Source organism: Maniola hyperantus, chromosome 3, assembly GCF_902806685.2.
Source record: "Maniola hyperantus chromosome 3, iAphHyp1.2, whole genome shotgun sequence".
Lineage (NCBI taxonomy): Eukaryota > Metazoa > Arthropoda > Insecta > Lepidoptera > Nymphalidae > Maniola > Maniola hyperantus.
Genome location: NC_048538.1, coordinates 12,724,837 through 12,751,202, shown reverse-complemented (window position 1 = coordinate 12,751,202; position 26,366 = coordinate 12,724,837). Strand labels below are relative to the sequence as shown.

The window sequence follows — 26,366 nt, the reverse complement described above, 5'->3', positions numbered from 1 at the left end:
CGTGATCAAATCTGGAATGAGGATATTTGTCCAAAAGCCAGAGTACCTGACATGAACGGTTTGGGAAGCTGAAGTGGCAATGGCCGGGGCACATATTTCAAAGGACTCATAGACGTTGGGGTCCTAAAGTACTTGAACCTCACACCAGAAAGCGCAGCGTTGGCAGACCCACACTATGTATACAAATGACATCGAATGAGTCTCAGGGAGCCGCTGGATTCAGGAGACGCTAGAGCGTGGTGACTAAAAGTCCCTACAAGAGACCTATGTCCAGCAGAAGACTTCTATTTGTTGAAAATGATGAATAGTATCACACATACAATACTATTTTTATAATTTAAGCAACGTACACCGTTGTAATTAACACATACAATGACACACAGTCCTTGTTTTCCCCTGTAAGTTGTTGTAAGTATCACATACAACATTTTCCAAAGATAAAACACCACGTAAAATGTTGTATGAACAAAATCTCAGAAATTTGAAGTATTTTTATAAAGTATTTTTCAGAATAGTTAAAAGTACTGTAAATTATAACCATATACCGAATTTCACAAAAAAATATTGAAAAATGAAGCTTTAATTTCAATTTGTATCTTTAAAACGCTCTACTGAAAAGTTGCGGTTTTGGGGATACAACAACTTACGTGGGAGGTGTCGTTATCGATCAGAGTATAAAGACTAAAAAGTATTAATTTAAAAAACATTTTACAAACAATTTACTTCCTACTTTTAAAACTTTTAAATACATTAAAAAAAAACCGGCCAAGTGCGAATCAGACTCGCGCACTGAGGTTTCCGTACTACAATCGTATTTTATCGACATTTTGCACGATAAATCAAAAACTTCTTACTAGATCTCGTTCAAACTAATTTTCGGTGGAAGTTTGCATGGTAATGTACATTATATATTTTTTTTAGTTTTATCATTCTCTTATTTTAGAAGTTACAGGGTGGGAGACACACATTTACCCCTTTGGAAGTGTCTCTCGCGTAAACTATTCAGATTAGAAAAAAATTATATTAGAAACCTCAATATCATTTTTGAAGACCTATCCATAGATACCCCACACGTATGGGTTTGATGAAAAAAAAATTTGAGTTTTAGTTCTAAATATGGGGCACCCCCAAACTTTATTGTTTTTTTTTCTATTTTTGTTTGAAAATCTTAATGCAGTTCACAGAATACATCTACTTACCAAGTTTCAACAGTATAGCTCGTAAGCAGTATAGTTACGGACGGACAGACAGACGGACAGACAGACATGACGAATCTATAAGTGCTCCGTTTTTTGCCATTTGGTTACGGAACCCTAAAAAAGACAATAGGAAAACTGCAGAACTTTGAAATGGTGAAAGTTAGTACAATCTTTGGTGAGAAATTTAATTAACATTCCAGTGACGAGCGGCCAGCACTAATTGTGGCTGTCAGCACCAGCCCGGTCACCCTACAGGGCTATTTCGTGTCAAAACAACTTCGCCGTTTCGAATACACCACTCAGAGGAAACCATTTCAGATTTGTCGAATGTAATTCTGAAATACTTACGTGTTAACTTGTTTTCGTCTTACCTATTTCTGAGTTAGTAAATATTATTTCTTATACGGTTTTTTAGTTGTTGTTTACTTTTTCTTTATATTTATACCTACACAGTATACCAAAAGGAAACGAACATGAGGCACTTGGTTTTCTCTTTTAAACCAACTACAAGAACAATCGACTTGATTGAGGCCCTCCTCGCTTTCTTCTTTATTAAAAGTCGGTTATTAAAAACCGCCCAAGTGTGAGTCAGACTGACGCATCGAGGGTTCCATACTAGGGTATTTTTTCGATATTTTGCACGATAAATTAAAGTCAAAACTATCTTCTCTATATATAAAAATGAATCGCTGAATGTGTTGCTGATCGCAAATATCTCGGGCACAGCTAAACCGATTTTTCTAATTTTTTTAATAATATTCCTTGAAGTACGAGGATAGTTCGTTCTTACGAACAGAATTTTTTTTTAAAAATCTGAAAAAGAATCGACTGTTAGGCGGTACGAAGTTCGCCGGGGCAGCTAGTTAAGTATAAAAATAAATAAAAATCTGTTTTAGCATGTACAGGTAATACCACACTTGGTATCATTTAAATGTACCTCATTAGGTTACCCAGATTACATATTATATTAAAAGCTTTTATTTTATTTATGGAATCTATTTGTATATAGCGTGATCTAGACTTTATTAAGATCTGCTCTTTTTCCTACCATAAGTACCTACTAGTTAAATACTAAAATATAATAATAAATGCAACATTCAATTTTCATGCAAAATACCTACATTTATGAAGCCAAGATTTTGTACGGGGCGAGCATAAAAATGCTGAGTGGCTTTCAAAAAGTAGTAAAAGGAGAGACGCCGACCTGAATTCAGTAACAGTTGGCAAGGTGTGCCCCCCGGCCCCGCTCAGCCCTTCAGGCTTTTAAGGAGATTGCACACAGCCGCGAGAAAGCACACAACGTATTTTTCGATTGCTTTTTGCTAATACTATCTTAACTATTTATACATTTTTAGATTTTTCGATTCGCTTGGTGTCAAAATATATCGTATTGTGTAAACCTACATATTACTGAGTCCATGAATAATATTAGGTTTCACTACTGCACTGCACAACGCGTTTCTTCAGGCCACTCGACAGTACACAAACATATAAAAGGAAAAGTGGACTGACTGACTGACTGACTGATCTATCAACGCACAACTCAAACTACTGGACGGATCGGGCTGGCATGCAGATAGCTATTAAGAAACTAACGTTTTTCTTTCTTTTCTTTTCTTTTTATTATGACGTAAATATCCGCTAAGAAGAATTTTGAAAATGTAACCCCTAAGGGGGTAAAATAGGGGTTGAAATGTGTGTAGGCCACGCCGACGAAGTAATGGGCTTAAGTCAGTTTTTCTATAGGTAAGTGCCGAAAATGCGAGTGACTTTAGCCGCATAGAGCGTATCTAATAAATACTGACCTGAACTCTACTCATGTAATGTATAAACGGCGCATCTGATGCTGCTGCTTTTACTCGCATTTTTCGTACTGGAAATGCGCCTCTTGTAACTCTGACGGCCTTTGGGCCTTCGGCGGGTGTTGCGCTAGTGTGTAACCTACTTTATTTAAACATCGAATTATAAACAATAAGTATAACGAACTCACTTGGGTAGGAACTAGGAATGTGAATACTTACCTTAAGAAGGATAAGAGGCGAGGGGACGCCCCGCACACCCGCACGTCACCGCATTCGCCCGCACCGGTTTAGCGCGGAGGCTGTGCGGGTGTGCGGGGCGTGCCCTCCCCCATTGCCATCTCGGCCTGTTGCGGACTATACTTTATAACCGAACCACTACAGTACAGGGTCGACATACCTCACACCATCGTATTTAAATCAAAATACAATTGTGCTGCTCAAATTCAAAATGCGCTAAACATACGTTTGGAAATCCAAGAATGGTAATTATCGACAACAGTTCACTCCTTGATAATTACTTACATCCTTTACTGCTAATATGACCTTTATGCAGCCGTAATAAAGGTTAGATGTTGTAAATTAATCCTAATTACACACGGTCGTCGCATGGGAAATGACCGAAAACCATTTAACCGTATCAAACATAGATGAGTAAATTTCTTGATGATTAGGGGTTGCAGGCTGTGATTTGGAAACTCCGATTTAAACAATTCTAGACATGTGTCACGCTATACGAATGAAGTAAGTAATAAATAAAGGACATAGATATATAATAAAGGATTCATAAATTATTATACAGGTAGATACTTATCAGTTATCAGTGAATGTAGGTATATTGTAGCCATTGGTTAAAGGCATGACTGGATAATATTATTATTTATATCAACTTGTGTGATAGGGGTCTCTCAAAAATATAAAAGGGTAAAGTAAATAACATACCTACCTACCTAATAACTAATTGATGATAGAGCTACTGAACTTAATTTAGGTTAGCATTGTAAAATAAACAAACATTGTAAGGTACCTATTATTCAGATAGGTATCTATTAAACATAATTACATAATAATTCAATGATTAGGTATAATTATTATGAAAATTATTTTTGGTTAACTTTAATTCATAATCATCATCATCATCAACGGCTCACTGCTGAGCATGGGTCTCCTCTCAGCTGTGATTGGCCATCGGAAAAGTCGTGGTAAGTAGATTCGAAGAAGGACTTCTTACCTCTATTAGTAGGTACCTATACAAAAATTCCGCTTGAATACCTAACAAACTAGTTATCTGTAACATGTAAGGTAGGAGATAGAGTTCAATATTATACTACCAACAAAAGCTGGCATCTCTACTCATACACTCGTGTACATTATTACATGCCCTTGTACCGTAGGACTACCATACGAACATGCCTATTACTTGTAACAAAATTGCCGTCTCCGCCGCAACAATTAGGCAACTATTTTATGCACATCGCACGGCGAAGTTTGTGCAAGATTAGTGCGCGGTCTAAGTCCTAATTGTACATAATAACTGTCGGCAGCAAGGCACCGAGGTGGAGGAGGGAAGTTGCGTTGCGGTCTGAGGTCGCGCTCACCTTTGCTAACAATTTGAGGGATGCCAGTCACGACGCCGTCTTTTGCCGATACTTGCATTGTACGGCTAAGCTATGCTGGTATCTTTATAGCAGTCTAGCTACATGTATCATTGGCTTACAAAGTGTTTGCTATATTATTCTTTCATTTATTTACAATAATATACTCATTACAAGCATACTTACGTACATACATACGTACTTATAAAAAAAAAATAGAAACAACAAAAAGCAGAATAACCAAAACCACAAAAAAAAAGTATCAAAGACATAATTTCTAAAATAATTATCTAGCATCCAGCGCAGAAATGCAGCCGACTAAGTATCTACTCTTGACAAAATTCTATATTGATTTATATGATGCCTGCGACTTCGTCCGCATGGATTTACGTTTTTTTAAATCCTGTGGGAACTCTTTGATTTTCTGGTATAAAAAGTATCCTATGTCTTTTCCCGGGATATGAGCTAACTCTGTACCAAATTTCATCAAACTGTTGGTACGTGAAAATCTACCAGACAGACACTACACACTTTCGCATTTATAATATTAGTATGGATAATATGGTTTAGAGCAATCGAAACAAAATAAAATAGCATCCTAGAGCCGCAGAGAGCCGCTGGATTCAGGCGGCGCAAGACCGTGACGTTACTACTTAGTGTGCGGGTACCTACCGTTGTTATAATTGACAAAATTGCACTTTTGGTAAATAAATAATTTTTCATTTTTCATTTTTGATCAATATGAGAAAGTTCTGATGTCAGCCATCTTCATTTTACAAATTTATTGAAACATGATCAGGACCAGGAGGCCTGCTTATTAGGTAGGTATCCATTTATCCACCCCGGCCCGCAGCATCACAAAAATTTAATGCAAGTAACCATTAAAACAAAGCGGGTTTATAGCTAATAGTTACGACTCTCATTATATCTATGCTGTTGTATCTCCCCTACATCGGTTTACGACTTTTTAATAAACCTCTGTCGAGGGTAGATAGCATTATTTTTACGGTCAACACAGGATACCCATCTGTCCAACTTATTTGATTATGAATTACTTTTTACTCTGAAAACCAAGCAGCTATGTACGCATAGCGTTAACTTGAAACGTTACAATAGGTAATATCTAGACCACTAGACATAATATTCTTGCAGTGCAGTATACCTAATAAATCCACTATTGCTTTTATTTTTTCCAACCAAGAACTAACAAAAAACAAACTACGAAGTAAGCCAGCTTATAAAGCTCAAAATAATAATAACATGTTATTTTTGTCCCAAGTTAGCGTGATGATAAATGTTACATATTACATTGAAATCGTATTGTATTGTCACAGGCTTTACAAACCGCGTCAATCATTGACAAGTTCACAGGCACGGCAGTAACGTGAAGCAATTTGTTCTATTTTGAAAGGTGTCCCCCAACTTTATAATTGGCGTCGAGTCGACTCTGTTATTAGCGGGACGAACAATGTCCCAGTGGTACCGGTGCCGCGTGTGAACAATGTACGAATGGAAATATGTAGGTAGATAGGAAGTTGGGTTGACGATCTCTGCTGACATGCTTCGGCTATCGCTTAGGAAGTAAAGGTCCCGAGATTGATTCCTAAGTCACACCTAGACAGTCGATATAACTAGGGATCCAGTTCGGAATGATTAATTATTTCAGGTTTGACCTGTGCACTGTGCAGGTTGTGCGTTGCCACTTACACACCAAACTACTTAGCTTTAACTTATCATGGCAGTAACGAGAAGCAATTTGTTCTATTTTGAAAGGTGTCATCCCAACTTTATAATTGGCGTCGAGTCGACTCTGTTATTAGCGGGACGAACAATGTCCCAGTGGTAGTTACTGGTGCCGTGTGTGAACAATGCACGAATAGAAATAGATAGGAAGCTGGATTGACGATCTTTGCTGGCGCAATGGGACGCTGTCAAATAAATGTCCCGAGACCGATTCCTTGTTAAGTCAATAGCCTGTCGATTGAATTTTATTCAAATAAACTTAAATAAGCTTACTTTTGAATCGTCAAATGCATCTGCCACTGGATATTATATTTCGTGCCACTGGTTCGAAATACCTTTCCTACCGAGAACCAGCAATGAAACTCGGGATCCAGTTTTGAATGATATTAATTAGTTCAGGTCATTGTGCAGGCTGTGCGTTGCGTCTAACACACCAAACAACTTGGCTTCTTTAATATATTATAAACTATAGTTTACATTGCAAGATTCTTTGGCCGCATACAGCTGGTAGTTGCAATATAAATTACGCGACTAAGGTATTTTACACACGTATTCACAATCGTTACTATGTCCTATGAGGTCTCAGTGCCTTCGAACGCAGTGTAGATTCTACCTATCATCATTGAAAAATGACGTGACGTAGTAATCTGAATGGTGGACCGTGGAACCAACACTGCGTTCGAGCGCACTGGGTGACCTCAAAGTAATGATTGTGAATACGGGTGTGAGACAGAAACCGCGCTGTTGCCTCTGCACTGATAGTACTAGTTACCGTCCCTGCCATTGCTCTTTGAGTATGCCCAAGCCCCCATCATCATGATCAACCCATCGCCGCGCCGCCGCGCCGGCTCACTGCTGAGCACGGGTCTCCTCTCAGAGTGAGAAGAGTTTGGCCATAGTCTACCACGCTGGCCATGTGTTGATTGGACATCACACACCTTTGAGAACATTATGGAGAACTCTCAGGCATACAGGTTTCCTCACGATGTTTTCCTTCACCGTTAAAGCAAGTCATATTTAATTACATAAAACGCACATAACTCCGAAAAGTTAGAGGTGCGTGCCCGGGATCGAACCCCCGACCTCCGATTGGAAGGCGGACGTCCTAACCACTAGGCTATCACAGCTTATGCTCACTAGCCCTCAGGGTAAAGGAGGGTGAAAAAATAAAACATGATATTGTTTTTAATTTAATTTAATATCCATACATAAATGGACAAAACCTCATGGCTTCAGCAATGTCTTCATAATCGAACTAGTATAAAAACATTGGTAAAGATACTTAAAATATATCTAATAGAAAAATTATATATGAGGACCCTAAAAGGAATTACGCAATTAATACTAAACCTTACACATACGGTTACAATAATCTAATGCTACGTGTATGTTGTTACGTTAGTGTGCATCTCCTAAACATTTTGATATCATTATTTTATTATAGAACACATTTTTGTTAAGATACGTATACACTGTATGCGTGTTAATTTAATTTTTCAATAAATTTTATGTCACCTTCAAAAAATTTAAATGGTACATTATAAAGAAATGCCTACCATAGTATTTGATATTGAAAATACATTCAGCAGAATATTAGTTTTTGGCACGAACTTGCACTAAACTTGTTGTATAGTGTAAACGCACCTTAACATCAATTAAGGGGTTTCTACAGATTATATTACGTATTACATAATTTAAGAAATCATCATTTCAGCGTTAAACACGGTTTTAAATTTATTGATAAATCCACAATTACATTCGAAATTATAGTTAATTAGTTTGTTCATTGTCAAATAATTAGCAACTAAAAAAGAGGGAAGTCCTAAGTTATACTTCGCATAGATAAGACTCGAGTAAAACAATATAATTTGCCCTGTATAGACGTTCTTTTTACCAATACATAACGAAAACTTGTGATTGAAGCTTTGGTTTTTACCGTCGCCATCATAATAGAACGATTAATTGCGACTATCGCATATTTCGCATCAATCCTTAATGGTACAGTGCATTCAATATTAACTGGCGCGTTTCCAATTGAGACCGTCATTAGCAATAACAATAGGATTAAGTCGTGGCGGGTGAATTCTAAAGTATCGACACCAAAGCCAACCGGCTTGCAACAAAATATATAAGGTTGAACCGGCTCCTTTAAAAATGAATGGGCTCTATGAGTGTTTGGTTTATCACCCCTATTGTTTACGTTCAAGTGGAAACGCGTCAGTTAATACTGAATCTACTATGCTATTTTTTAACTAATTCAGAAATAAACGTCAGTTTACACAAGACAATATTACATTTGTTCAAATTGCATTCATAGATCACGGTCAAGTCTGTATTAACTTGTAGGCACGTTTATATTTGACCACTATTTTCGTACACAAATAGGCGTGTCCACACCAAGCGCACAAATTGGTGCGGTTGCCTCGCGAGCCAAATACTCGAATGCGAACGTGCCTCGTATAACTCATCGGACACAGAATGACTCGGCCGAACAACCACAAGGCAAATCTAAACCTTCCCATATTTTAGTCAGCGATGTTGCCTGGTTTGGACTAGCCCATTTGAGTAGTTCTTTTTTTCACCACTTGAAATGCTTTTTCACTGCGCCATTGCTATTTTAAACTCTTGCTTTTTTGAGTTTAGTTTTTGTGCAGCAAGCAACGCCTCGTGTAATATTTTAACATTTACTGTATGTAAACGTTGTACACGAGGATGATAGTTCAAATTCGGTTCTACACAAAACTGAAAATAAATTGATAGTTCTTAAAATAGCGTTTTCCTTTTTACAATATTCTTTGCTTCTACAAGGAATGGCGCTACTTTTGTTGGTTTAGCTTAGGATTTGTGTAAAACATCAGACACGAAAATAGCGAGCAAACGTAAACGTATGTATAGTACGCGACAACAGGTGGCAATCGCACCAGATACTGCGGGGGCTGTGCGGGCATGTCCAAGTCAGAGTCGGAGTGCCAATCCGGGTGTATGCGTATTCCAAAACAAACATAATGACAGTCAATCGTCAATAAAAAATAAAATCCTTACACAATCAAACAGTCTTATGCATTATTTAAATAAAAAAGTCATTCAGCAAATGAAAAAATTCACACTACTAACTCCATAAATGCACGTACATATTTAGATGAATCGTACTTTCTATCAAGTATTACTTTAAAGCCTATGTCATATCTTATAATGTAAACAATACCCTATTTTCCGATTACACGCATTTTATACGTTCGCGTACAAAACTCGATATAATCAATGCAGGGCGACACTAAATTGATTTTCTCAATAATAATTTCGAATAGTTTTTTTTAAGTAGTTATGAATTGCTCTTTTCAAAATAGCACCAATAATATTTAAGATTTCCTTTGCCTTCGGAATAAAAAGAAAGATTAAACGAATTATTGTTTACATAAAACTTTTATGAACGATGCACTTCTTTGCTGTAATAGGTAAATACACCATTTTACAGGATTGTTGAATTAGAAATTTACTCTACGAATGAAATAGAAAGAAAAACAACAATTCTGCAAACGATACATTCAATAAATGTACCAAAAAGATAGACATAAATAATACATAGCCTTTATTATTTCTATTCCATGCGTAAAGATAACTTCTATTTCACTGACTATTCATCTTTATCTGATATTTATTCTGAGAATTTATACGTCTTAATGTTTATAGATTTTTATAATATATCAGCTGCCTTTGATATTATGTTCAAAGAATGTAATATCACAGAATTGAACATATTTACCTAATGTTTTGAAACTCTTGCGAGAAAAATGACATGATTCAAGATTTTTTATGAGATCTTAATGATAATGAACGCGTTTTACCGGCAAATTACAGTACCCAGCCGGAAATAAAGTACATGAACCTTAGGAAAAAGATGGCGGTGTCGTAGAGCGTTGTCTCTGTCGTTGAGACCGACAAAACGTCACATAGGTATGAATGACAGAAACAACGCTCTACAAAAGCCAAAACTCTTAGAAAAAGATCGATGTACGAATATTTCCTTGCGGCTACTGTACTTATCTTGTTCGAAACTTAATTAATTTGAAACATAGTGCCTTTAGCTCAAATTAGTTAAGCTTCGAATACCAGTAAATACAGTTAAATAATGAATGCGTTTTACCTACCAATAAAACGCTTATTAATTCACTTACCTTATTTGAAGCGTAGCTAATTTGAGATAGGCACTAAGTTTCAAATTAATTAATCTTCGAATAACGGTAGTCAAATTAATATTCAAGTTGCAACAGAGTAATCATACATTAATTGTCGTGGGATAAAAACTTAATCGTATTTTTTATTCGTATTAACAATAACTTACCGACGCGCGATTTATTTTTAAGGTAGATACATATTTGATAAACACCTGCTTATGGTATCAACTGGCCATCGAAAAAAAAACTCATAAAATGTCACTTCATTATGACACTTTCGTAACAGGCTAATTTAATTGATTTCCGTAATATTCTAGCAAATAATGGGAAAAATTATTTTGAGATTAGTATTCAAGCACTATTTCGCTTTATCGTTTAAACATTATGTATCTACCTTAAAACAACATTCGAAATTAAACTCCCGTTCGTCCAGTACTTTGAAACCAAATCATTTAATAGCGTAAGAGCACAATAAGTAGGGGAGACATTAACCGAAGTCTATAAAGTTAGCATAGTAGCATACATTATATCAGGCCCTTAATCAATGTCATAAAGAATAGTGAGTGTAGATTTGCTCTTTCTTTTACAATTTCTCAGCCTTATTACTTATTCATAATTTCATGAATCCACTATTTTGTACTTGTGTTGTTCTTGGGCTCTTACACTACTGTTGTTGTGTCGTTGCTCAGTTCAAAGGTCGGTGTCGTACCAGGCGGCGACATTGGTGTTGTCGTGCGGAGGCTCAGGAAAGGCCAGGTCTGCTGAAGCAGCGCCGCCGCCGTCGGCTTCGCCAATGTCCATGTCCATTCCAAATCCACTGCCGATTTCTAAGCCCTGCATTGAATCTATCGGTATCTGATCGTAGCCTGGAAGGGAAATGAGACCTTAAGTGCTTTCGCTGACAAAGATAATAGTCAGACCAAGCGTAGGAAGGGACTGCACACCTATTCGGTATCTCGGTGTTCATGTGATAAATATAAGGTAATTTTTTTTCTAATAGAGTAGAAAGCAAATAGTTAGTTTTACATTACGAAAATGTGCCAATAACTAATTTTGCGACAAAGGGTCCATACCTACCAATATTATTCCACACATCTAGATTGGCTACCAATAATCAGGAATATGACTATTTTTTGGACACTTTATATAGTGAAACTAAATTATATCTTGGGCCAATAAAGAAAAGAATCGAATCGAAACTGCGCTAATCATTTCGTCTCACTCACATACTTTAGACGGACAGTGTGTAAATAAAAGATAATGATTGTCGCCAAATATTCTCAATTTGTTTCTTTATTGACACAAGTTAAACATAACGACTGAGATACGGAATAGGTAAGCTGGTAACCGGTACTGGTAAGCGGAAAATTTTACCGACTCGAATTCAAGCCGGTATTTATTTATCAGAGAATGCCTTTGTATCTAATTTTACGGCAGTGAATAATTCTAGAATTTATTGAAGGAAATATGTAGTAATAATAAAACTTAACTGAATTAGGCCCTTATCCCACTGGCGTTATGCGAGCGTTGGCGTTTCTCCAACGTCTGCGCAGCGTCTCTCAACGTTGACGTTGCATCAACGCGACGTTGTCGCTGCGTAGACATTGCAGACATTGAAGAAACGCTAACGCTCGCATAACGCCAGTGTGATAGGGGCCTTAATGTTACAAACGAAGCCGTCATTTTGCACCGATAATGGATTGTTGGGGAAAAAACAACTTAAAAATCCAGGCAGCAATTACTTGGTACCTACTTGATATTTTTATCCATTTGAAGCTGTTAAGTTGTGGGATCTCGGGCAATTCTTAGAAGTTCGAACTATAGCCCGAGATAGGTCGAGATGGCAATATGTTTTTTATCACTATTTGCTAATAAAATTATGAGATCAACAAAACATTCAGGCATTAGCTTATAACAAAACATTAGTCATAGTTTTGCTAGATATAGGATGCAGAACGACTTTATCATGAAGCGAAATAAAGCAGGCTACACACACACCTGTCGCAGGAGCAATCTAGGAGCTCTACTCACGACACTGTTACATGGCCAATCTAGTAGGCAGCTAGATTCGAGGCCATCCAGGGTGGTCCCTACATACGGGACTGCTAATCAGTGCATGGACGTGAAGGAAAACTAGTGTCGTGGTCGTGGTAGTAGTGTAGTCGCACGGCAGAATGGGCAATTTAAAATTATTCTCTCCACACATGCCTGCCATTCAATGTGAGAATATTCGTCCAGCGGAACATGCGGGTGTTCAAAATAGCCAAAGTCAAAGTCAAATGATTTATTCAAAATAGGTAATAAATTACTCTTTTTGATGGTCAGATGTTGGGTTTGTAAGATATAGTGGTGATAATTAGGTAATAATAAAAAAATATCGATTTATTTTTATTTTTTTGCTATAATAGCCGTGTCACGTATGGCAGGGCGGCAGGGACGATCTTGGAAGCTAGGAAGTTCTTCCGCTCCTGCCTGTTTGCTGCAGGGACAATCTAGGAAATTCCTGCCTTTCACAATGCTTTTCTGCTCCGTTTAACAAAATTATAATAGCCGTGTCACGTGTGGCAGGGCGGCAGGGACGATCTAGGAAGCTAGGAAGTTCTTCCGCTCCTGCCTGTTTGCTGCAGGGACAATCTAGGAAATTCCTGCCTTTCACAATGCTTTTCTGCTCCGTTTTACACAATTATAATAGCCGTGTCACGTGTGGCAGGGCGGCAGGGACGATCTAGGAAGCTAGGAAGTTCTTCCGCTCCTGCCTGTTTGCTGCAGGGACAATCTAGGAAATTCCTGCCTTTCACAATGCTTTTCTGCTCCGTTTTACACAATTATAATAGCCGTGTCACGTGTGGCAGGGCGGCAGGGACGATCTAGGAAGCTAGGAAGTTCTTCCCCTCCTGCCTGTTTGCTGCAGGGACAATCTAGGAAATTCCCTGCCTTTCACAATGCTTTTCTGCTCCGTTTAATAATTAAGGACCGCCTTGCCTTGCGTATACACAATATCATTTAAGGAGCAATTTAGGATCAAACTACATTTCCTTTGCGACAGGTGTGTGAGGTTGGCCTGTTTAACCAAATCTATTGTTATCAACTTATCACTCATGCTACACAAAAGTGTTTCATTCACTATGTACAAACATAAAACATAATAATTTTATCACACAAAACTATGCGATATAATATTATATTGTTAATATAAAAACGATGATATCATATAGTTAATATAAAAACACCACAAAACAACCATAGTAATAAATATTCCCATCACCTGAGTTTAGTGATATATAGGTCCCGGATTAAGCTGCATGTAAAGAAGAAAGAAACATATTTATACAGAACTTTACGACATTCTTACGATATAAGACAATAAACATACATTTACAGTGCTCTATCATCATACTTTTACATTGAAATTAAATATTTTTCTATCTAATTACAATGTTAGTTTCTAAAAATATATAACTTTGGATTCATGCAACAGAATATATTATTTTGGGTTATTTCTTTCAATATTGTAATAGTTACATACGTTTAAGTATTTGCAGTCTAATAAAACTACATACATATTACATATTATATGAAATAAAGAACTTGGGACTGACTGATCTATCAACCCATAGCCTACACCGATTGAGTTAGAAACTTAATTTTTTTACGGTAGGTTCTCTAACTACTACGGCTAAGAAATGAGTTTTTGAAAATTTGCCTCCAAAGGTATTAAATAATTCGTGTGAAAGTCTGTCATTTTCCAAAATTATATCCATGAAAATTTGGGCTTTCGGTTGTAAATGAAGAAAAACACACTTTCAGGATTTTTGGAAATTCCACTCGAGCGAAGCGAGCAAATCGTTTCTGTCAAATCATGATCATATAATAACTATACATATTATATTTTATATACATATCCAAAAGTATCAAAAGACGGACACCGTAATAAAATGTTTTCACTTGTGTTTTACGTTCATTTCGCAACAAAATAATTTTTATAGCCTGAGGGGCTAGCACGAAAGTTGTGAGGATTACATTCCGATAATCTCATATTTGTGAGCAAATGTGAATTTTAGGTAATAATATGAAGACTTTAACTAATCACACAATTGCTGTCAAAGTTCCGAGCTAATAAGGCTGGTGAGGTGAGGTGGTTTAATGCATTCAGTACTACAGAGGGATTTCTACAGGCCATCCAGAACCAAAGATTCTATATGAAATAATATACAGTACTTGTGTTTGATATTCTGTTGCATGTGTCCCAACATTCTACATGTGTATAGGGTTAGTAGTCCAAACAGGTGTGCAGTGGTGTTTAAGTCTTACCTTGCTGGTGGAAGGAGGGCCGCGTCCCGTACAGGCCCTCGTAGCCCTGCTCGGGCCCGAGCATGTCCTATCGAACGTTATCTCTTATCAACACACCGAAAACAAGGTTGGGAAGCAAGCTAATTGATTTTCAAAGACAAAAGTTGTCGCATTAAAAAAATACACAAATATTACTGTCGCAAATTAGGATAGGCTCTATTTTAGCGTAGAAAAATAAATCACTTGTAATGGTACATTAAATAAATAATTGCCGCAACAGACAACTACAGAAATAAGGGCGTCGACAGAGAATGATTCTATATATTTTTTTAAGTTTAGTTATTTTCGCAAGAGTTGGGGTCTGTTAGTGTAGTTTATGGGGATGACAGGACCACTATCTCAAGTTAGAAAAATTACAGGTATAGATAAGGTGGGCCAGGATTAGGTAAACTGTTCATTAAATCGTGAAGTTCATATGAATGACGAGTACAATACAGCCTGTCCTAATAAGCGCGGAATTTAAGACTTGGACTACAAGTAGTTTCATTATATGCAGTAATTTTTTATTTTTTACTTCTGCGAAATAAATGACAAAAAGTCGAACAAGAGAGTATAAAATAACATAGAACGTGCTTGTAGTGCAAGTGTATAAAAACATTTAAAAATAAATTATGCAAATGATGTTATAAGTAAAGCATCAAATTAACCAAAAATAGGACAACGATTTAAGATGTTTTTAAGCGAAGAGTTAAAAAAAATTATTCTTCAAAGTCAAAATCTTTTTCCATCTTTTTTGTGAGCGACAGTATGTAGCAGTAACAGATTTTGACTTTATTTTTTAACGATTTATTCTTCTATCGAAACCTCGTCTCATTTCGAAGAACAACAAACTTATTTATCTAGACCTCTATTATTAGGATTCGCGATTATTTGTCATACGGTTATCTCGTTTCTGGTGTCATCTGGTGGTCGTCGCGGAACAGCGAGTTGGTGAGCTCCATGGACAGGCGCTTCTTGTAGTCGTGCGGCTTGTCGTGCGGCTTGTCCTCCGAACAGCACGGCCGCCGCGTACGTCGCTACGCCTACAACGTGCCGACCCAGCTCATACAATAAACTGACAGCAACACAAACCTGCAGGTCGGACTGCATGGTGAGGTCGTTGGGCCACATCTGGTGGTCGTCGCGGAACAGCGAGTTGGTGAGCTCCATGGACAGGCGCTTCTTGTAGTCGTGCGGCTTGTCCTCCGACATGCGGAACAGCACGGCCGCCGCGTACGTCGCTACGCCTATAACGTGCCGACACACAGCTCATACAATATGGTAGTAAATAGTAATGAGATTCTCATTACTACTATAGGCCTACCGCTTAAACGCTGTTCCCAGTCATCGGTTCGGGACCCGTTTTGACATCAGATATTCTGCTTCTATTCACACTACTCGGATGCCAGATCTGATAGACGCTGGAGCCAGCCCAATTCCCGTTAGTCTACACGAGACAAATGTACGCGATCGATGAAACAATTTTTTGTGATTTTATAGGAAAACTAAATACAGCCAATGTAACCTAACCAAAAGTACCTATATAACTTTTCAATCACGATTTTTGAACCTAGAGCACCCGACATCCGACAAGTGGGAACAGGCTATAAGACACAACGCAACTTTGCAACGCAAAGCCAATAACTCAAACTTTGGCATAGCAGTGGAGATTCTAAGCTATGCGCGGTCTTACAGCATAAATGCAGACACAGTCTCAGTTAAACGATAGGCCTGTAGTTAATATTGTTTCAGTAATGAAATGCCATTACTATTTACTATCCTTTCTGCAGGGCTATATAAATATGAATAAAGTTAAAGAGTAAAGTCAAATAAAAAATTCACTGAAAGAAAATTGTTTGTCAAGGGTATCACATTAAGACTTTTTAGTTTATATTATAAAATAGATGTTCCACCCTCCACTGCTGACTTCAATGGATAATTTAAGGGTCTCTAAATTTATTTATTTTTACATTTCATCATCATCATCAGGATCAACCCATTACCGGCTCACTACAGAGCACGGGTCTCGTCTCAGACTGAGAGGGGTTTTGGCCATAGTCTACCACGCTGGCCATGTGCGGATTGGTAGACTTTTACATTTGCTTGCATGAAATCAAAAAGTAAACACTCAAAAATTCACATTCCAAAAAGGATTTCGAATACCCCTGAACAATTTCTTAGGTGTTCATTAATGTGGATTTAGACCAAATAAGAGAGTGCTCAGTCTATCTCCACTCGTCAATTTCTACTTGGATTAATAGAAAGAGAGAACAGAGAGACAAAGAGCTATACTCGGTCTCTGTTTATTCAAAGAGAATTTGGCAGAGTAGGGATAGGGAGCATTCCCTCGTTTGGTCTAAATCCACCTTTGGAAGATAGGTTCTGCAACAATCATGGACTGATGAATAATCGAGGGACCAGAAAATTATCCAAATATTTGTTGTGCAAACAAAAATGCATCATGCACTCCTAATGCCTACTTGAAGCAAATACCTACTTATCGCTATCTCTCTTTGATTGCCGAGCGAGAACGAGACAGCAGTGGTGTCTGACCCCTCCCTCTAATTTTTAGTAGGATAAAGATAAATAGGTATTTGCTTCAAGAAGAATTAGGAGCGCTAGGTCCTCCTTTATTATACACTAGCGACCCGCCCTGGCTTGGCACGGGTAGCTTATTACAATTTTCGTAGCAATCTCTAATTTAACAAAATACTCAGGAATATTGTAGCTTTCTACTGGTGAAAGAATTATCAAAATCGGTTGAGTAGTTCCAGAAATTACTTCCTACAAACAAACTTACAAACTTTACTTCTTTATGATATTAGTAGGTATAGACTCATGGGCCATATGTCATCATCATCATCATCAACCAATAGACGTCCACTGCTGGACATAGGTCTCTTGTAGGGACTTCCACACGCCACGGTCTTGCGCCGCCTGGATCCAGCGGCTCCCTGCGACTCGTCTGATGTCGTCCGTCGTCGTGGGCCATATGTGGTAAAAGGCAAACCTGTAAACTAAAAAGTTGGCCTACCTTCATTGCGTGAATGAAGCAGCTCTGTGAGGGGGGCCGTAGCCCCTTCGGCCTCTATCATTTCGGCCCCTTCTTTGTCTGCAGCTAGCTCGCACAGTACTCCGGCCGCTACACGCTAGGGGAAAAATTTAACATTTTATCGATTTGGTAGAGATTTTACTTTGTTTCTTTTGAAAAGTATTTTTCATCATCATCATGATCAACCCATTGCCGGCTAACTACAAAGCATGGGTCTCATCTCAGAGTGAGAAAGGGTTTGGCCATAGTCTACCAGGCTGGCAAAGTGCGGATTGGCGGACTTCAAACACATTTGAGAACATTATGGAGAACTCTCAGGCATGCGGGTTTCCTCACGATGTTTTCCTTTACTAATAATTATATTTGATGATATTTAATTACTTAAAACTTATTATTATTTGATAGTATCTTAGCTCGCATTAATTGGGACATAATAGCTGCATGAATATCGGAATGCTGTCGGATCAACGTGCGATTGAGGCTCTCTCGTGCTGAAATGTCTGAGTCCGCCGTCCGCGTATATCCAGTAGCTAGGATAGGTCTTATACTTAGGACATCACTGTCCTAAACCTACCTAGGACAACATATGCCCTACAGGCGCCTTTCACTATCTCTTTCATAAGAACTTCGTCCGTGTATATTCTGTAGCTAGGACAATTATTGCCCTATACTTAGGACATCAGTGTGCTATACCTAGGACAACGTATGTCCTACAGGCGAATCAACTAACTTGTATGTTCTCGATCTCGTTGAACAGTAGCTGCACGAATATCGGGATGACGTTCTGCTGTCGGATCAGCGTGCGGTTGAGGCTCTCCCTTGCTAAGATGTGTAAGGCCCCGACCGCGCCTTCCACTATCTCTTCCATACGAACTCCGTCCGCATAAGCACCGCCCGTACCACCGCCGCCAGAAACAGAACCGCGTTGCTGAAAAAAAACTTTGTTTAATTTCATGATTAAAATAATTACTTCGGTCTTCTCGAATTTTCAATTGGGTTCAAATGACCAAACGTTCAACCGAAGGAGTTTCTAGCTTGAGAGAGTGGGTGGGATCTCCAGTCTAGTATGGGTAGTGTGCCTGCATGCGGACTGCCCAGTGAGTCGGCAGTTGTGATGCAGTTATCTCAACTGCAATAAAACTGCATCCCAACAGCTATTATGCAGTTGGCTTGCAGTCCAAGTGCAGTTCGTTTGTATTTATTACCTTATTTTAGAGTTCCTTGGCCGCCTAAGCACTTGCGCAGAACCTGAACCGTTGAGTGAAATTACAAGCAAGTTATACTAAGGCTCGAGCAATATGACTGAAAATTTACTCACCCTCTGAGTATCGTTGAAAGCACGTAGCAAGAGTCGAACCAAGTGGTGCACGGCGCCGTGTTCGCGCAGCGGCGCGTGGTTGGCCGGGCACAGCGCCAGGTTGCGGACCAGCCCCACCACCGCCTTCACCAGCGGCCAGCGGGACGGCGGCTGCAGGAGCTTCACTATCACCTGAAAAGAAAAAATTATTTAAGATTTACGGGATAAAAAGTAGCCTATGTCCTTCCCCGGGACGCAAGCTATCTCTGTACCAAATTTCGTCAAATTCGGTTAAACGGATGGGCCGTGAAAAGCTAGCAGACAGACAGACAGACACACTTTTTCATTTATAATATAGTATGGATTACTTACTGGCAATCCATAATGCAGTCTGACAGCGTTCTGTGCCATCTCGCTCTCGACGTGACGCGAAGTGAGGTGACGTAGCGCGCACACGGCCGGCTCAGTGATCTCCTCACGATCGCCAGCCGACACCACGGTACGCACTAGGGCGTCAACACCACCCGCCTGGCATACTGTCACCTGAAAATGGATGAAAAGTACCATTTATTACCAAAAAATACGATGGATCTAAGTCTGAAAATCAATATTAAAGTGTCGAACATATTTCGAACCTGTCTTCTGCTTTAAATTTGATCAAAACCAAAATAGGCTTTATAGATATCAGAAAAAATACCAGAGAAAATATTTTGCTACTGTTGCAAAAAGCAGAGTTCATAGAAAAATAACGTAATTTAACATTTCGATGTTACATTGAATTAACGCACTGTAACATAATTCCTTTAACACTTTATTATGTTATTTTGTCACTTGGCATCTGAGAAAAGTTGCTCACACAGACTTATATGACAAATTTATAAGCTTGTAAGTGTTCACGAAGATGCTAGAATGGCGACCTCGCACCGGAAGACGCAGCGTTGGAAGACCCCCCACTAGGTGGACGGACGACATCAGACGAGTCGCAGGAAGCCGCTGGATCCAGGCGGCGCAAGACCGTGGCGTGTGGAAGTCCCTACAAGAGAGCTTTGTCCAGCAGTGGACGTCTATTGGTTGATGATGATGATGATGAAGTGTTCACGATTTCTTTTAGGAGCAATAGAAGGAAATAATCACCTTATTACGCTGGTTGTTGCATGTCAAGTTGGATAGTATGCCGGCAGCGCAAGTCACAATGTTAACATCGGTGGAAGCCAGCACTTGTACCAGACTCTGAAGCAGATTTTCCAATCCTTCCACCTAAACAAATACAAAGAATAATTTAACAATTGTAGCAGAAGTCACTTTCTTTATTATAATTTTTTAACTTATCATCTAGCATAATATGTACCTAATGTCCAGTGGCGTGCACGTCATAGAGGCATAAATGCACTGCTTACCCCAGTTGTAATAGCTCAATGCATATTTTTCATTATGACCTGCCAGTAAACAGGTTCCTACCCAACTAATGCCTACCCTGGCTTCAAACACTGTGCACGCCACTGCTAATGTCATATTTTGTGTTCTAAGGTCACTTTAGATCTGAATGTGTAAAATATTGATAAGTATGTGTTAAAGTTTTTAGGGTTCCATACCTTAAAAGGAAAAACGGAACCCTTATCACTTTGTTGTCTGTCTGTCTGTCAAGAAACCTACCGGGTACTTCCCGTTCGACTTAGAATCATGAAATTTGGCAGGTAGGTAGGTCTTATAGCAGACATAAGGGGAAAAATCTATTTAGGGTTACATCACACAAAAAAACTGAAATTGTGGTCATGAACTAATAATTAGTATTTTCAATTTTCGAAGTAGGATAACTATATCAAATGGGGTATCATATGAAAGGGCATGGGCATCATAGTTTAAGTAGAATTATCGTGCAAAATGTCGAAAAAATAGGACTGTAATACGGAACCCTCGGTGCGCAAACCTGACTTGCACTTAGCTTAGGTTTTTTTTTTATTTGAGTAATTTTAGGTTTATAGTTTACCTTGGTAGCGGCATCAGAGAGATTCCTCAAAGTCCAAAGGCAGTTCTGGACCAAACGACCGCTGGGGTTGCCGAGATGCATGGCCAGGGCTTGCATGCCACCTGCCTCCACAATCGCTGGTTTGTTGCTCGAGCAGACAGACAGCACCTGAGAAAAATTATAGGGATTTCTAAGACATCCACCAACATAGTAAACAAATACAACATAGTTTTGGAGATATAATTATTCATAGGAATTTTTTCAGTTAATACTCTTAGTACCTAATTTATATATATCACATGCATTTTGAACAAACTGCATAAACTGTAATATAGTTTTGTATGATAACAAACTCTATTAAAACTAGCTATCAAAAGCCAATTAGCCAGACAGAAATTCGTTTTGGCTAGAAATAGAATTTAGTAAAGCTAATCATAATATAAAAAAAGCTGTGATAGCCTAGTGGTTAGGAAGCCCACCTTCTAGTCAGAGGTTGTGGGTTCGATCCCGGGTATGCACCTCTAACTTTCGGAGTTTTGTGCGTTTTAAGTAATTAAATATCACTTGCTTTAACAGTGAAGGAAAACATTGTGAGGAAACCTCCATGCATGGCCAGCGTGGTAGACTATGGCCAAAACCCTCCTCTCTCGGAGAGGAGACCTGTGCTCTGTAATGAGCCGGCAATGGTTTAATCATGATGATGAATCAAAATATACAATCATAATTGATACCTTTTCAGGATTAAAAATTCAGGACACAAAACAGTGTAGTGTGAGCTATGAGCAGCAATGCACGGGGCTGCAATTGCTTGTACAGTATGGTATAATAATATTGTAAATTGATGACTTGAAAAGAGCAACCGCCGTGTTTCTTGCCGGTTCTTCTCGGTAGGAACGGCATTCCGAACCAGTGGTAAGAACTAGTTAACGATTCAAAAGCACTTGTAATAAGTCTACTTGAATAAAATAAATAAATTCTAAATTCTATTAGATGAGCGATCAACATAAATCATCATGTAGAATAGCTTGTAAAGATAAACTCACCTTCAGAACTCTTGAAGTAGTCCACAGCAACTTCTCGTAGTCGTACGAACGCATGATACGGACCAACTCGATCGGACCTTGCGAAGCTAATATAATCAGCTTGGACTCCTGGTTCCCATAAGCCAATATCTGAAGACAATCAGTAACAATGGCCAGGAATTTCACGTTATTCCTTTGAAGTAATGCCACCATCTTTTGAAGTCCACCAGCCAGACGAACTGCCATTTTAGAACCGTCTTGGTGCAATAGAAGATTGTGTAATGTTGTTATGGCATAGAACAGTACAGATTCTACTGGAGAGCTTAACAGCTTGACCAAAGCTGGTATTCCTCCACTCTTGAAGATAGCAAGTAGACCTTGTCGGTGATGAGACAAGTTATGCAAGGTTCCCACAGCTCCTTTGGTTGTCTCTAAGTCATTGCTGTTAGAGATCGCGCGTACTAAAGCCGCGACCATTTGTGGGGAGTTCATGATGGCATGTCTTGAGGCTTCCTTCTTCGACAACTGATGAACCATCATGGCAGCTTGAGATACTACCACTTGATCCTCGTCGTTTAAGAGTTTAATCAACTCTGGAATGGCCCTGGGGATATAAAAATAAGAAATATTATATCTACAATTATGCTGGAACCATGTCTCATTAACATCGAAATGACGTCATTTTGACGTCGGCCGAAACAAAAATATACCATCAGCTCGAAACTTCAGTCTAGTGCTGACGTCACTAAATTGGCGGCCATGCGCATTAGCAATTTGCGGGACTCATACAGTTGAATTTTAAGAATCTACAAAATAGTTAAAAAAAATTGTTAGTGTGAAAAATAACACAGCAATAATTCACCTTGTAGCCAAATCAGCATCATCTTGGTAGTTGATAAGGTTGACAACTGCATGTTTTAACATCTGTGAGGGTTCAGACAAGCGCTGGACCGCAGTAGGCTGGGCTGGGTCCAGCTGAGTGGAGGGGATCTCAATGCCTTCCTCCAGTGTTTCTGGGAACATTGCAGCGCGGACACGCTGGGACCTGGTTTGAGACAGCTGTTGATTCATGTCTGAAAATTTGATGAGCAATGTGTAATAACAAGTAGCCTCAATAAATAAATAAAAGTTAGTCGATAAATAGGCAGAAAGTACATACTACCAAAATCTAATAATTATTCTTCTAACAAGGAGCTTGAATTAAAATTCAAAAATCTTATTTTATGCAGTGATAGGCACAAGACACACAGACAGAGCGATAAAAATAAGCTTCTTTTCAATTTGGGATAAAAACGTCGGCATCCATGTTTCGTTTTCAACATACCAATTTCAATGTTAGGTATGTCAAAGTACACTAAGCCGAGTTTAAGTAGTTATCAAAATGTTACAACACTTTTCACTCTGTTTGTGCTGGACCTTAGACTTATGAATAATCAAAAAATTATGTAAGGTAATGGTAATTAATTATGTTCACCAACTCAAAAATTAAAGCTAGACACCGTTTCAGAACACCTCAAAGCTGAAAACTCAGCTAGGTATTCTTAATTTTATCACTATTTTAATATGTCTTGTTACTATTTTTATAAAAACTTATAAACTCACCATCCACCTGCTCTTGGGTAAACCCTTGGGCGAAACCCTGGTCCAGATCAAACATGAGTTGATCTCCTTCCATCTCATCATCTTCTTTGCCAGTAAGAGATGGTACCTGTGTGAATATGAGTCTAGTGTAAGTCAATATGAACTTTGAACTCCTTTGAACCATGTGGATTGGCCAAAAAATATTTTTTTAGGAAAAAGAGTTTACAGTATTTTTTGCCTTGATAGCTCAACGGTTAAAGGAGCCGACTGAAAACCGAAAGGTCGCCAGTTCAAATCCCACCCGTTGCACTATTGTCATACCTACTCCTAGCACAAGCTTTAAGCTTAATTGGCAGGGAAAGGGGAATATTAGTCAGAAATTAACTTAGCTAATATTTTTTTTAAAGTATCCTGAGTCTATCCTTTTGTATAAAATATGTAGAGCATATCTTATTATTCATATTTACAATTCATAGATGTTGATAAAGTATTGCATTATAATATATCTAGGTAAGTAAGGATAAAATAGATAATTTACCTGAGTGGCCGCCCCAGAGTTGATTCCAGAATCAACCAGATATGAATTCTGCTGCCACATGAGTGTCTGCTGCTCCTTACTGGGTGCCATTGGCACATCAGAACCACCATAGTTGCTGTGCGACACTGCAATACAATATTATTCATGATATTGGCGCCGATTCTGTTGTCTTTCTCTAAATTTAGAGTATCTGCATCTTTTTCTTTTTAGTATATTAATTGTTGATGAATACATTTTAATTTTTTTTGTGTGATGTAACCACAAAATTATGGTTTTGGGATTTTTATGTTTACTTGTGCTATAAGAGCTACCTACCTACCAAATTTCATGATTCTAGGTCAACGGGAAGTACCCTACAGGTTTTCTTGACAGACACAACAGACAGACAACAAAGTGATTCTATAAGGGTTCCTTTTTTCCTTTCAAGGTACAGAGCCCTAAAAATGAATTTTTGAAGAACTTTTTGGTGGTGTGAAGTGCTAAAACAGAGACTCAATTTCTATCAATCAGAGCAATGGTTTTGGATTGATGGCACACAAATAAATAAACAAACATTAAGTTATAATAATAGTACAGTTACTAAGTTTTGAGGTACAACTTCTTTAAGCATTGAATATGTCTCATGTCATTTCTTATTAAAAAATTGTTATAAAATAGGAGCTTCAGTATTTTTAAGCAGCAATGTTCCATAGTACTTATAGTAGAAGTTTAGTTGTAAAGTATAGTATAATATGTACAGGTCGGAACTGCATCTAGTATCTAGCACAATGCTATCCCAAAGAAATGACAATATCTAAAGTATGAGTCACAATCATGTTTTGAAAGTACTAGGTACACATAATGCATGGACTCACTTCTATTACAGTCGGTTTCAATAACGAAATCACTCAAATACTTACTCGTACGGCTCTGCGATGATGGTATCTGATAACTCATGGTTTTGCGGATGCAGCTATGCACCCTGCGCCTATAAAAAAATAAACTATGAAAGGTCGATCACTACGCAGCCGTGTATCGATTTATAAACAATCCAACATCCTATTATAAAAGGGCACCATTATCTACAATAAACACTTCGTTCTACACGTTGTTTTAAATACGATTGTAGGATATCGAGACATTAAAACAAAATAAACAATGTAGAAACCCAAGTCCGATGAACTAAATACCACACCCGTTAATAATTAGAATTTGATATATGGTTTGATAAGTTAAATGATGTATTTATATATTCAAAATTTTCAGTATTATACATACCTTAAAAATTTAAGCCGCTATCAATTAGTAAATCACTTATTTTCACACAATTCAAGTAAATAAAAAGCAATTACTTTCTCCACCTCCAATATCAATAACCTGACATGACAATATGGCGCCGTGTTCGGAAGGTTTCGTTTACATTCGCCGTGGCCCGTGACGCTCTCGATATGTCTCTTTTTGACATACATAATGTTAGATTGTTTATCTCTGTCTTACTTTCTTATTTATTTTCTGTATGTTGGCAAAACTAAAGTTATGTTTAACGTTTCCTTCTACGCAATTTATTTTTATGATCAATAATTTATTTTTTTATTAATTTAATGAAATTGTACTTTTTAGCATAGAGTAGGATGTGCACATAAAGTAAAAATGGCGCGTGAGGAGTCGTTAGTTCCACTATAGCACTATAAAACGTGTAAATAAAACTGATAAAATTCTTTAGATAGGTAGGTACCTAATAATGATTAGTTACCTACCTATTTAATAACAGTAGGTATTGTCTATTATCATTTAATTTTATCCTCAACTTACTAACTATATAGATCAAAATGGCTTCAAGTCTTTTCAACATTTCAAACATAACGTACAGCCGATTTAATTTATCGAAAAGTGAATCAGATATCCAAGTATTCGTCAGAGAATATGGCTATCGTATAAAAAAGCAACTGGCCCGGGAAGAGGAAGGCGGCAGATCAAATTTTGTCTCCTTCGCCGAAAATAGATTGAGCTTAAAGGATGTAACATGGCTTCAGAAGAATCAAGAAAGATTTTTCAAAGATACCCCCAACGAGAACTTGTTGAGTTTGAACT

General features: G+C 38.1%; 1 protein-coding gene across 4 annotated transcripts; it reads right to left on the bottom strand.

Annotated features, from left to right (window-relative positions):
* Window positions 1–7,518: 7,518 nt before the first annotated feature.
* On the bottom strand, window positions 7,519–25,679 carry arm (armadillo). 4 transcript variants are annotated; one of them, XM_034984907.2, is made up of 16 exons: window positions 25,554–25,679; window positions 25,196–25,263; window positions 24,297–24,421; window positions 23,780–23,885; window positions 23,040–23,250; window positions 22,199–22,781; window positions 21,177–21,323; window positions 20,324–20,446; window positions 19,562–19,732; window positions 19,211–19,381; window positions 18,623–18,820; window positions 17,875–17,989; window positions 15,933–16,087; window positions 14,823–14,889; window positions 13,777–13,809; window positions 11,271–11,377 (listed from the first exon to the last, which is right to left on the bottom strand). In XM_034984907.2, the coding sequence occupies exons 2-15, from the start codon at window positions 25,230–25,232 to the stop codon at window positions 13,805–13,807; spliced, it is 2,214 nt and encodes a 737-aa protein (XP_034840798.1). In that variant the 5' UTR covers window positions 25,233–25,263; window positions 25,554–25,679; the 3' UTR covers window positions 11,271–11,377; window positions 13,777–13,804. The 4 variants fall into 4 exon arrangements, with proteins under 4 accessions (XP_034840795.1, XP_034840796.1, XP_034840799.1 ...); XM_034984904.2 differs by lacking the exon at window positions 13,777–13,809 and having other exon boundaries at window positions 7,519–11,377; XM_034984905.2 differs by lacking the exon at window positions 13,777–13,809 and having other exon boundaries at window positions 7,519–11,377; window positions 15,933–16,081.
* Between the last annotated feature and the right edge of the window lie 687 nt (window positions 25,680–26,366).